Below are 14,266 nucleotides of genomic sequence, written 5' to 3'. Positions count from 1 at the left end.
AAAAAATAAATCACGATTTAAAAAACAACCAGAAACTAAAAAAGCCAACAAACAAAAAAAAAACAGATGTACCTCCATAATGAAAATTTTACAGAAGAAGGTTAATTTTTATCAAGTTAATGCAGTAAGAAAAAACAGCTACTATACTTGAATGATGTACAAATACTGGAAAATGGAGAGGAAAGTTTTGAAATAACAGAGATAATATTCAGAGTAAAACTGTAAAAGCTTTATACCTTGTTCACAGGTCCTGTCATCTAATAGGACCCTTTAGCCTTTTAGCCACTACTGAGTCCTTTAGACATACCATTCTCAATTAGGAAATGATGTTAACAGCAGACTGTGTGTTTAAAATGTAACATTCGCTGTGAAACTGGTTAGAATGTGTGTTGTTTACAGTGAGAAGTGTTTTCTGATATGTTGTTGACACATTATATTCTCAGACTGTTTGCTTCAGCATGTATATTCTACTGTGGTGAAGGTCATATCCAGTTCTGTGTTCCCAGTCCAGCAACTGTAGTAGAGCAGAGCTAGAAGAGCAGCGATCAGAACAGCAATGAAGGAAACTGTAAGAGACATGGCAATGACAGGACTAACTCCACCTGCAGAAAATAACAATGTTAATAGAAATTAATTCCAATTTAAACATTCAGTATACATTTGTCATCATGTTGTCATACCAGTGGAGTGTTGCCTTGTGCTGAGGCAACAAAACAAAGCATTTTTCCACCTCTTATTACCTTATTGTCAGTACACTGTGAACTCAAAACATGAGGTTGCTGTTATCAACAGTAAAATGCTTCGTTTTTATGAAGAAAAGTATCACCATAAAATAAGAATTTAAGCATCAAAAATCTGATCCATGCTTTATTTATAGACTGCAGCTTGGTCAGAGAAAACATACATGTAACATATGTAATAATGTATATGAATAAACACTGTGAACATCAATAAGTCTTCACTCAGCAATTAAACCCCAGTTTTACTAGGGTAAGTAAACTGACCAGGCTAACTAAGTGTTTTTCTAATTGCAGTGAAACAAAAACTGGGCTCTCTCTTTTTGAACAATTTGATCTGCTTCTGTAGTTAAAACAAGCACAAAATTCACCATCATTTTACTCTGTTTTGTAACCTTTATTCAGCACAGTCATTTGGTTCCTGTTTGTTGTCTAAATTCAATTAAAAGTAGCAGTGTAATAATAATAATAATAATAATAATAATAACAATAATAATAATAATAACAAGAAGAAGCTAATAATAAAATGCTGTGATTTAACATATTACCATACACTAATAACATGCTATTATTAAATAGGCTAGACTCGAATGTCTTGATTTGGGACTTAACTGCAGACTGCAGAGTGTCAAGACTTGAGATTTACTTTTTGCAACTTAGTGACTTATTCCTATCTCTGCTGAATGATCTGGGGAAAAAGGTCAGGGAAAGATTATCACCCATAAACTGTGATTTATGTCCCATATTGGGGGGAACATAAATTAACAGTCAGCACTGGTGATTTTGGTCTCTAATATGTGTTCAGAGCAGAGCTAGTGAAATGAACAATATGGTACAAAGAACTGTAACAGATGTGGCAACAGCAGGAACTCCACTTGCAGAAAATAATAACTGTAATAACTGATGAATTAACCCAATTCAATATGAATTATTCAGTGTACACTTGTTACTATACCATTGGATTGAGTGTGTGTGTGTGTGTGTGTGTGTATATAAAAATAATAATTAAAAAAACCAAACCTGTGAGACATTTCTGCAGAGAGAACTCTGTGCTCTTCTTGCTCACTTCATTTTGTGCGGTGCAGTAGTAGACTGATTTTTCTTTGAAGGAGACGCTGATTCTCTCTCCTGTTTCTTTGAATCCATTTGGGCCACTCCATATAAGCTCGGCCTGAACTGAAGAGCCCACTGAACACAGGAGTGTCGCTACTGTACTATTTGCATGACAGGTCACGTTTGGTACTGGAACTGCATCTGAAGGTAGAATGTATCCTTGTTAAGTAATACCTAATAAGTCACCCTTTAAGAAGAAATTATGACCAAGAGGAAAGAACATCATAAATTAGTTCTCCTCTTTAACTCGTTTTCTTTTCCAAGACATAGTTAAGTCCAGTAGAAGTCCAAATCAGAGTTCAACATGAGCCCTGGATATCTTTTCACACATGAGAAATCTATAACATTCCTACCAAAATCAGATCTTAAAACATGACTCACTTACCAATCACTTTAATCTCATGGTCAGAATACTGTAGTTTTCCATCCACTTGGATTTCAGACTCATACAGACCACTGTCCTCTTTACTCAGCTGGTTAATTGTGAAGTCTCCAGTTTTAATATTAAGATCTGCTCGACCTTCAAATCTATACCAAGTAAACCCATCACTTTCATACTCAACTGCTTTGTACTTTTTAAATTTCCACAGAATGGTCTGAGGTGTTCCTGATGTGAAAGACTTAAAAGTGTAATTTCCCCCAGTCTGAACAGGAACAACCTCAGCACAAAATAATTGACCTAAAAAAAGAAATAAATGAAGTTATGGAGCAGAGAATAGGCTATGTCACAATATCACAGTACACATTGTAATTTTACAGCTAGTTGGGCATCACAGTATTGTACATTTAGAATGATGTCCCATATTACAATTACAGTAATGTTACTGTAAAATATTTACTATAATTTCACTGCAACCAACTGCCTATAATTTACTGTAAAAACTACAAACGAGCTATCAAGACTCCAGAAGTGTACTTTTTTGACACATGAAAACTGAAACGTGAACACAGCGGTAAGTGTACAGGTCTATGTTATGACACTAACACATTAACTAAAATCAAATACACTGATTGTAATTCTTATTAGATGATTACATTTTGATCTGAATTTGGTTTGCACTCATGAATATTATTGCATATAGCATTATTTTATTTTAGCCAACGTTGCTTACCTTCTTCATTTCTGTTAGTTTGCTCTTGTACTCTGTACCTTACGCAAATACTTGGTACACTCATTTTTATTAGGTGTCCACAAGCCACAGGTGCTGAATCTCTGTTGTTTTTGCTCAGATTAGCCTAGATAATAATTGTTCTGCTTTAAAACGGATTGTGCAGACCAAACCGTAAGGCCTACAAACATGAAACACGGTCAACAGGCTATAGTCACTCCCGCTACTCAGACACATAAGATGAGCTCAATCTGGCCTGAAGGGGGCACTACAGTAAAGTGTTTTATGTTTTGGCCTATTTGTCCTACAATGTGAGCCTTACAGACATAATTATGGGTGCTGCTTATTCATCAAAAACTTAAAATGGCCCCCTGGAAAAACTTTGCAATATTTTGCATTTTTGCAAAACCTACTTAAGCAAACTTGATTTTTCATTCAATCTTCACAAAACTGATATGAATTTATTTGCAATTGCCTGAACCTCAATAATTACCAAGAAGTATTGACAATTGTTAACAACAAGGCATGTTAATCAATCCTTCTGGATTAGAGCACTGTTAACTAAAACAGCTATAACTCATGAAAGCTCCGTGTGATTTTAATGAAAGTTGAGAGGTCTCAAAGGTTGATTATGTCTCAAAAGCTTCTGAGGTAGTCTGTCAATTTTGGCCAAGGTATGTCACTCAGGGGCTCTAGTAAAGCAAAATAACTGTTTCCCAGCGTCTGATCAAGCTGAAATTTGGCATGCAGCATCTTTGAGCTTACTTATGAGAGAGTTTTCAAGACTGACCTGATAAATGGAAAACCAATAAATTTTCAGTAGGTCTTTGACAAGCTTAGCAGTGACCAATCATCATGAAACTTGAATAGTATGTCTATGTAGGGTCTCTTTATGAAGTTTTACAAGAACTGACTTTTGGGGGCACTACTCTATTTTCTACTATTTTAATCAAGTATATTTCATACATGATTTCACTTCAGGACAGATCACTGCAGCTTTGGCAATTCTGAATGAAACTGCTAAAACTCAAAAACAGTCTCATCATCTCAGAATTTAAACCACTTATATATATATATATATATATATATATATATATATATATATATATATATATATATATATATATATATATATATATATATGTCTGTAGCAGTTAGTATGCTACAAACAACATATGCTTGCATCATTTCATTTTTACCAGGACTGGTTTTACCACCTGGAAGCATGCTACTGAAAACAGTGAGTTACTACACTATACTAATGATCTGTGTATGCTTAGTAGGACTACTCTATGGGTAGAATAAACTGTTAGAACACCTGACACACTGACCTGTACAGAGAGTTTTAAGAGGTTTCTGCCTGTTTCCATTTTTAATATCACTGAAACATCTAAGAAGGTGTCTCATTAAACCGTCCTGATAAATGTTTATTATCCTATGCTTGGACTAAGAGCCATCAGTGCTGGCTTATGTGCTTTGGATCCGGGCAGTCCAAAGTTTTTGGACGTTGTCAGACCATTACATGACTTAACAGAGAAAGTTATGTTGAAGGCTCAGTTCGCTGTTGCTCACCATTTTGTACCACATCAGCTAATAAGGACTGATATGAAAACCTGAGCCTAAAAAAAACCTGTTCAAGGTCATTCCAGCGTTTTGGAGGCAATGTCCTGTATACTGACTGCATTCACACACTCACTGACATTAGGAGCCTCTATGACAACTCGTTTTCTATTCTGAAGAATGTATTTTCTGTACACAGGGGCAGCATGATTCACAAACACAGAGCCCAGCTGATTCAGTTGGCCTTTAAAGAGGATTTATCCAGCAAATTCTGCAGTGAAAACTGGAAGGAAAAACTGCCGGGAAGATTCATTTAAACTCCAGCTTCAACTTTATTGATCATAAAAGTAAGCTAAAATTAGTTCGTTTCCAATATGGCTAGTTTGGTGGGCTTACTTAGCATGTAGTGTTGTTGTATTAAACTGAGTGTGTCTCTGAACTTTGATTCCTTTTGTCATTTGTTCTTATATGCTCCTCGAAGCTTTGAAGGAGAACAAACAGGTTCAATGAGGTGAAGTTGGGGTCAGAAAGGGACAAAAGAGAAATTACCCAACAAAATGTTTAGGGGTTTCCAAATCCGGTCCTGGTGACCCCACATTTTGAACATTTTTGTGCATTTTTGTCGCATTGAGCACACCTGATTCAACTCATTAAAACACAAAAATGTGCAGAGCACGGGTCTCCAGTGTTGGGAGTGAGAACCTCTATTGAGGTACATCTAGTAAAATTTGTAAATAAATGACATAATGTTTATGCTTTGTTACTATGCTTCAGTATTATTTTGGAAATTTTGTGTTTTACTTGACTGTTACCAAAATTGAATAGGAGTAAAAAAAATCTTTTTTTACTCCTTACATTTTCTGCCCACAGCTATGCTACTTTGTCTTTGGAGTAAGATTAGTACCACCAATTAGTCGCTGTGACACACAGCACCAAACAAAGAAAACTTTTGTCTGTTAAAACATTGACTTGTAATTTACATTCTTAATTTGTCTAAATGTAGATACGTTTTGACTTTCACTAAACTATATGTTTGACCCCATGTGTCCACTTTTTTGACAAAGATTTTGACAAAGTAATTTTTCTACTCTTACCCGTTTCTTGCTAATTTTAACTTAGAATAACTTTGGAAGTACTATTTCTATACCTGCACCTCTTTGAAAGTCATCAACATTAAGTATAGCAGGTTAAGACTTTCAGTAGCGTGTTTACTGCAGCTACAGGACACTCTGGACTTACTCACTGACATTATGAACAGTTAATAATGTAAACATTGAGTATTTGACTTACCCAAAGAAAAAAAATATATATATATTAAGAGCTCCCGGGTACGACTGTGCCTCTCCATTTTCAGAACACACACTTTGGTTTTGCAGAAAGAACACTTCCCCTTCAGAGATGTTACCACTGAACTATATTCTCCTCTTCCCGTAAGAGACCACAGCAGAGATCAGCTTTTTGGTGATTCAGCTAATTTTAGCTTAGCTATTAAAAGCGTGAGACTGAAGCACATACAGCAAGTCAGCTCTACTCAGGCAATGCCCTGTATACTGGCAACATTCACACACTCACTGACATTTGGAGCATCTATGGCAATAGTCAAAAACTCTTTTCCTGTTCTGAAGAATGTATTTTCTGTACACAGGGGCAGTAAGATTCACAAACACAGAGCCCAGCTGATACAGTCATCCTTTAAAAGGAATTTATCCAAAAAGAATTTGCAGAGAAAACTGGAAGGAAAAACTGCTGAGAAAATGTTGCTAAATTCCAATTTCTACTTTGTTGATCATAAAAGTAAGGTAAAATGAGTTTGTTTGGGTTTTCTTTTCCATTATTGCTAGTTTGGTGGGCTTACTTAGCATGTAGTGTTGTTGAATTATAGCGAAGGTATTTTTTACTTTATTTGCACATAACTTGTGAAATGTTTCTCTTGTGAATTGTTCCATTGGCTTGAGAGTTTGATTTTGTGCTTAATGTAGTTGTCAGTTTCGCTTTTAGTCTGTATCTAGTTGAAGATGCTGAAACAAGCTTCTGGTATTATTGACTGCGTTTTAGCACCATCTTGTAGCACCAATCAGGTTGTGCACTTTCACTTTGAGCGCTGTCAAAGTATGTTTCACTTGAATTATCACCGCCACTGTGAAAATTTCAGATGCTCCTAACTCACTCTGCTCTGGTGCTGCCCTGGAACTCTGACTCTCTATTTTTATCTTCTATCTGTGAAAAAGACCCCTGTCTGGCACATTAGACCTCATTGAGCTGATTCTTGCTTGGGCCCTGCGCATTGCAGCTTGGGGCTATATTTTTAAATTTGTATATTAACTATATAAATATGTGTCTGTGTGATGGTGTGTATGCTTTATTGAATTCAGATATTTATGTTTTTGTGACTTGTAACAGTGGCAGATGGAACCAGACGCTCGCAGCAGAGGATTGAGTTCAAAACTTTTCTGTCAAAAGGGCAATCCAGACTCACAGTCGGTGAACACAAACAGATACTCAGGCAATCTGAAACAGGGATAGATGGATCTCTGAGAGTCCTGTGTCATGTGCTACAGTGAGGGATTCTGGGAAACGTAGTCCTGAGCGGCAGAGTTAGCTGTAGGCTCAGCCATGTCAGGAGGAGGCGTGACATGACTGCATAGGTGTAAAATTTCTGTTGTAGCTGCTCTTTATTGTCAGCTACTGTGTGACAGTAGATGTGTACAGAGCTGGGACTGAGAGCCCCTGCTGAAGGACATCTAGTAACATTTGGAAATGAGAGAAAGTATCGGTCTTTTCACATTTGCTTTCTTCTATGCTCTAACCTATGTTGTCTTTTTGTTCTGTCAGCTGTATTGTCTTACAGTTGTGTGCCTTTTGGTGTTTTATCTGTATTGTTCCCCCTGAGGTGAGAACAACCTCACCTTACCCCTGGGGTCTCCCCTGACCCCAGACGCCCTTCCCCTTCTTCCCTAACCTTTTGATTGTCACCTAATTCCCCTCCCTCTTTACTTCCTCCCCTGACCCCCAGTATCTCTACTTAAACTATGTCAGACCATGTCTTCATCAGACTGGACTGGAGACTGGACTGGAGACTGGACTGCAGACTGGACTGCAGACTGGACTAGACTAGACTGGACTAGACTAGACTGGTGACCAGACCAGACTGGTGACACACTGATGACCAAGATGTGCCCGTGCGATTGTCTGCATGCACGTGAATAAGACTAGACTCCTGATACTGCTGATTGACTGCTGATCGACCACGCTGTACCCATACTCTGTATGTGAAAATAAACTCCAGTCAATGCCGAAGCTCCAGTCTCCACTTTTTTCTCTGTACAAAGATGAATTCAGCTGCTTCTGAAAAGACAAACATAGAAATTTACCAACCATTTATTAGAGAACAGGCACTTACCTGTAGGTGGAAAATACTTCAGTAATAATCATGTATCTATGGTAATAATTGTACTTTGTTACAATACTTAAGTAATATTTGGAAGATTTGTATTTCGCTTGGGTGTTATCGAGGCTGGGTACTTGTAGTTTTACTCACGTACATTTCCAACAAAAAAAAAGAAGCTTTTTACTCCTTATATTGTGATTTAAACTTTAGACTGATTATAAATCTCAAAGGCCCAGAGACATTTCTCCTGGTCTTCACTCAGTGGAGTTTCTGTACTTTTAAATGGACAGATTTTATTGAAACATTCAAAGTCATATCAGTGTAAAATGAAACTCAGCTATGCTAGTTTGTCTGTTGGGGGAGGGGGGGCTAGTACCACCAATTAAATGCGGCGCCGCACACCACAAAACAAAGAAAACTCTTCATTTGTTTGTTAAAACATTTGTTACAACATGTACTTCTTATTTCTGTACTTAAATATGTTTAAATGGGATACTTTTTGACTTTCACAACTATATGTTTGGCGTCATTGAATACTAGATACTCACACTTTCACTTACATAGAATTTTTCTGTATGTTCCCTCTCCTGCCTATTTCTTAATACTTTTTTTTTTACAATCAAAATAAGAAATGACTTTGGAAATATTAAGTCCATTTTATACTTACACATCTTTGAAAATCATTAACATTATATATAACAGGTTAAGACTCACGACTCTCAGTAAAATAGTTGGTAAGAAACTCTGAACTCACTCACTGACATTATGAACAGTTAACAAATCAAACATTGAGACTAACCCACAGCAGAAAGAGTTAAAAACACTAAGAGCTCCCAGACATGGCTGTGCCTTTTTTCAGCGTTTTCACAATTTGCTTTTGTGGGAAGAACACTTGGTGAAAGATGTTTGCAGCCGTTCTCAGTCTTTCATAAGAGCCCAAAGCCAGAGAACGACTTGCTCTGCAATTAAAAGTGCTCGGTGGAAACATTCACACCAAGTCAGCACTACTTTTTGTCCTTAAAAGGACATTTTACAGTAAAAAATATGCTTTTTTAGAGGTCCCCTTCACTTAAAAACTGAATCTAGCTTTGTACAATTTAAAATTGATTTTAGACATATACTGTATATACCATTCTAAAGTCTTATATTTTGGAAATGCTTGCGTAAGCACTGCTGCACACTGCTGCCACTTTGAGACTTCTTTTGCCTCCACTGAGAGATTTTATTTACTTGTGTGTTCTAGACCAAGACTCTGGAACAGTCTCCCATATTTTTCTTTGTTGAATTAATTGTGCAGGTTTGACTAGTCATTAGTGGTGTTTGTTTTAGTCTCTTCTTTTTTACTTGGTAAATTATGTTTTCATTGCAGTTGGTGTTATTGTGCAGCACTTATCAGTTGTTGTGCTGACACTGTTGTCTTTTTAATGTGCTATAGAAATAAAGGTAACTTGAGTATTGGTTTTGAATAAATGTAAGTCTATTAGTTGTTTATAGGCCCTGGGCCCATGACCAAGTTAATCCACCTCTGGTTTCATGGACCGTGTATTGTTTTGCTATTTTGTGGAGCTTGTTGATTGTATCCTAATCTAAATTGTGTAACGATGACTTGTTTAATCTTCCTAATTTTAGTGTATGTTTGATGAACCAGATTAAGTTTACAGTGTATGAAGACTTTCTCTTCCTTTCCCATTCCCACTCCTACTGCTATGTTCTTCTGAGCCTCTGTTCCAGTTTTCTGTAGAGTTCACTTCTTCTGTATGGAACTTTAAATCTATAGTTGGTTAAAACTGTCTCAGCCTCACTTTCTGGCTACTCAGCCCCTGTTGACCCATCACATTTCTACAGTTATCAAGTCCCTGAGTGTTTTATTGAGTATTGCACCAGTAGGGTACAGTTTTGTACAGGTTTCTTCTTGTTGCTTTCCTGCTGCTGCTGCTGCTGCTTTTAGTTTGCTCATTAGAAGCCTAGACGTCTAGATGTCTATAAAGGTGTTTTATGACAGTGACTGATAAACTAAACAAATTGATATTGAATTTGATATTTAAAACCTAAAACCCAGAATTTAAAAACAAATATCTGTCTCAAACATAATGCAAATGTTTATTTGTGAGTGTAAATCCTTGTCAGTGTTTCAGTCTCATTCCTAAACATTTTTTTATTCATTGATTTATTGAAACAAATCATCAGCACTTATATTAATAGTATCTTATTGTTTATTGCATGTTTTCAAAAGACAGAGGCATTTTTGATTTCATACAGTGTATTTGTTACATATTAATACTTTGCATATTAAAAATATACATAATTAATATATTTAGGTTTATTATTAGAAAGTATTATTATATATGATGATAATGTCAGTGTCATGTAAAAGGAAAGCCAGTGCACTCCCAGGTTGTTTTCAAGTCACTGTACAGTACTCACAACAAACTGCACATTTTATTTAAAGCCAATGAGCACAAATTATGTGAAAGATTCATTAAAACAATGAATTAAAAAAATAAATCACGATTTAAAAAACAACCAGAAACTAAAAAAGCCAACAAACAAAAAAAAACAGATGTACCTCCATAATGAAAATTTTACAGAAGAAGGTTAATTTGTATCAAGTTAATGCAGTAAGATTTTATTAGCAGTAAATTTGGAGCATTTCTGTTTGGCATATTCAATATGAAATGTTCACACAATGGAAAAAAAACAGCTACTATACTTGAATGATGTAAAAATCCTTCAGACACACCATTCTCAATTAGGAAATGATGTTAACAGCAGACTGTGTGTTTAAAATGTAACATTCGCTGTGAAACTGGTTAGAATGTGTGTTGTTTACAGTGAGAAGTGTTTTCTGATATGTTGTTGACACATTACATTCTCAGACTGTTTGCTTCAGCATGTATATTCTACTTTGGTGAAAGTCATATCCAGTTCTGTGTTCCCAGTCCAGCAACTGCAGTAGAGCAGAGCTAGAAGAGCAGCGATCAGAACAGCAATGAAGGAAACTGTAAGAGACATGGCAGTGACAGGACTAACTCCACCTGCAGAAAATAACAATGTTAATAGAAATTAATTCCAATTTAAACATTCAGTATACATTTGTCATCATGTTGTCATACCAGTGGAGTGTTGCCTTGTGCTGAGGCAACAAAACAAAGTATTTTTCCACCTCTTATTACCTTATTGTCAGTACACTGTGAACTCAAAACATGAGGTTGCTGTTATCAACAGTAAAATGCTCCGTTTTTATGAAGAAAAGTATCACCATAAAATAAGAATTTAAGCATCAAAAATCTGATCCATGCTTTATTTATAGACTGCAGCTTGGTCAGAGAAAACATACATGTAACATATATAATAATGTATATGAATAAACACTGTGAGCATCAATAAGTCTTCACTCAGCAATTAAACCCCAGTTTTACTAGGGTAAGTAAACTGACCAGGCTAACAAAAACTGCTCTCTCTCTGTTTGAACAATTTGATCTACTTCTGTACGTAAAACAAGCACAAAATTCACCACCATTTTACTCTTTTTTGTAAGCTTTGTCCAGCACAGTCGTTTGGTTCCTGTTTGTTGTCTAAGTTCCATTCAAACTAGCAGTATAATAATAAAAATAATAATAATAATAATAATAATAAGAAGAAGAAGAAGAAGAAGAAGAAGGAAATAATAAAATGCTATTGATCTAATATATTAGCATACACTAATAACATGCTATTATTAAATAGGCTAGTAGATTTACCTAATTTTGGTGTTCAATGTTGAAATGCTATTAAATTTGCTGAAGAATACACACTGACTCGATTAAGACTCAAAATTTAGAACTCCAGACTTTAATTGACACACAAATATCTTGATTTGGGACTTAACTGCAGACTGCAGAGTGTCAAGACTTGAGATTTACTTTTTGCAACTTAGTGACTTATTCCTACCTCTGCTGAATGATCTGGGGAAAAAGGTCAGGGAAAGATTATCACCCATAAACTGTGGTCATTTAATTCCTGTACTGGGAAACATAAATTAACAGTCAGCACTGGTGATTTTGATTTCTAATATGTATTTAGAATATTCATGAATAGAATGGTTTAAAGAACGGTAACAGATGTAGCAACAGGAGGAACTCCACTTAAAACAGCTACAATAACTGATGAATTAACCCAATTCAATATACAACCCCATTTCCAAAAAAGTTGGGACACTGTGCAAAATATAAATGAAAACACAATTCACTGATGTGCAAATCATTTAAACACTATATTCATTTGAAAGTAGTACGAAGACAACATATCAAATATTGAAACTGAGAAATTTTATGGGTTTTTGAAAAATATATGCCCATGTTGAATTTGACCAAAAAGTTGGTATAGGGGCAACAAAAGACTGCTAAAGTTGTGTACTGCTAAAAACATCTGAAAGTTAATTGGCAACAGGTCAGTAACATCACTGGGTAGTAAAAGAGCATCTAAGAAAGGCTGAGTCTTTCAGAAGTAAAGATGAGGAGGGTTCAACAGCAAATAGCAAAGAACTTGGAGATTTCATCATTAATGCTGAATGATATACACAGGTTTTGACAACATATGCTGCCATACAGACAATCAGTCTTTTTCAGGGAAGTCCTTGCTTATTTCAGCAAGACAATGTCAAACCACATTCTGCAGATATTACAGCAGCATGGCTCTATAGTAAAAAAAAGTAAGGGTGCTAAACTGACCTGCCTGCAGTCCAGACCTGTCACCTACTGAAAACATTTGGCACTTTATGAAACGAGAAAAACGACAAAGGAGACCCCGAACAGTTGAGCAGCTAAAATCCTGTATCAAGTAAGAAGTGGAAAACATTTCACTTTCAACACTGCAGCAGTCGGTCTCCTCAGTTCCCAAACGCAGAGTGTTGTTGAAAGAATAGGGGATGAAACACAGTGGTAAACATGCCAAAACAATATAATTTCTCAGTTTTAGGATTTGATATGTTGTGTTTGTACTATTTTCAAATAAATACAGGGTTTAAATGATTTGCACATTTCACATTTCATTTTGTTTTCATTTACATTTTGCACAGCATCCCAGCTTTTTGGAAATAGGGTGGTAAATTATTCAATGTACACTTGTCATTGTGTTACCATACCATTGGCTTGATGTGTGTGTGTATAAAAAAATGTAAAAAAAAATAAATAAACCTGTGAGACATTTCTGAAGAGAGAACTCTGTGCTCCTCATGCTCACTTCATTTGTTGCAGTGCAGATGTAGACTGATTCAAGGCTTTGTTCTCTGGAGACGCTGATTCTCTCTCCATTTGCTTCAGATCCATTCGGGCCGCTCCATAAAAGCTCTGCCTGAACTGAAGAGCCCACTGAACACAGGAGTGTCACTACTGTACTGTTTGCTTCACAGGTCACTTGTGGCACAGGAACTGCATCTGAAGGTAGAATGTATCCTTGTTAAGTAATACCTAATAAATCACCCCTTAAGAAGAAATTATGACCAGGAGTAAAGAATATCATAAATTAGGTATCCTGCTTAACTCGTTTACTTTTCTAGAAATAGTTATAGCCTGCATGATATGCTTTAGTCTGAAGAGTCCTACAGAATTTATTCATTAATCATCTGATTTCATCTTTTAGTCCAGGATACACTGTTGTTTGGAGTCTTATGAAAGGCTATTACAGTACTGTAACAGAGGAACAGAAAATGGCTACCATTCATCTGTTTGAGTAAATACTAGAATACAAATGTCTTGCCTAAATATCTTTCCACACATGAGAAATCTATAACATTCCTACCAAAATCAATCTTAAAACATGAGATTGGGGAACTGTGGCCGCCATCAGCCTATCAGTTTTCAGTAGGCCTTTGACAGGCTTAACAATGGCCAATCATCATGAAACTTGATTGGCATTAATTAGACTGAATTAAACTGCTAAAACTCAAAAACATTCTCATCATCTCAGAATTTAAACCACTTATATGAAATGAGATTCAGATGAGGCATTCAAAATTTGTCCCAGATTGGTCTTCAGGAGGCGCTACAGAGCACAATCAGCCTTAAAATAATAATAAAAAATCTGACTACCATTGTTTTCTGTTTCCTACATATAAATAACAGGTCTCATGTGATTTTTAGCTGAACAAGTTTGCATTTACAACCCCATTTCCAAAAAAGTTGGGATGCTGTGCAAAATGTACATAAAAACAAAATGTTGGTGTTCAGTGTTGAAATGGCATTACATTTGCTAAAGAACGCATACTGACTTGTTTAAGACTCAAAATTTAGGATTCAAGACTTTAATCAAGACTTAAATGTCTTGACTTAGAATGTGAATGGAAACTTGAGTGTCAAGACTTGAGATTTACTTCTTGCAAC

General features: G+C 35.9%; 1 protein-coding gene across 1 annotated transcript; it reads right to left on the bottom strand.

Moving 5' to 3' along the window:
* Positions 1-287: 287 nt before the first annotated feature.
* Positions 288-5,943, bottom strand: LOC118802048. Its single transcript, XM_036562533.1, has 4 exons — positions 5,810-5,943; positions 2,236-2,529; positions 1,758-1,991; positions 288-602 (listed from the first exon to the last, which is right to left on the bottom strand). The coding sequence occupies exons 1-4, from the start codon at positions 5,865-5,867 to the stop codon at positions 454-456; spliced, it is 735 nt and encodes a 244-aa protein (XP_036418426.1). The 5' UTR covers positions 5,868-5,943; the 3' UTR covers positions 288-453.
* Between the last annotated feature and the right edge of the window lie 8,323 nt (positions 5,944-14,266).

The sequence above is a fragment of the Colossoma macropomum genome, unplaced genomic scaffold (assembly GCF_904425465.1).
Source record: "Colossoma macropomum unplaced genomic scaffold, Colossoma_macropomum, whole genome shotgun sequence".
NCBI classification, from domain to species: domain Eukaryota; kingdom Metazoa; phylum Chordata; class Actinopteri; order Characiformes; family Serrasalmidae; genus Colossoma; species Colossoma macropomum.
This window is presented reverse-complemented; position numbering and strand designations above follow the sequence as displayed.

Coding starts and splice junctions, on each gene's coding strand:
- LOC118802048 (XM_036562533.1), bottom strand. CDS start 5,867: ATGGAGAGGCACAGTCGTACCCGGGAGCTCTTAATATATATATATTTT. Junction 2,530..5,809: donor TATATATTTTTTTTCTTTGG/GTAAGTCAAATA, acceptor TTCTTTTTTTAG/GTCAATTATTTTGTGCTGAG. Junction 1,992..2,235: donor CCATGAGATTAAAGTGATTG/GTAAGTGAGTCA, acceptor TTCTACCTTCAG/ATGCAGTTCCAGTACCAAAC.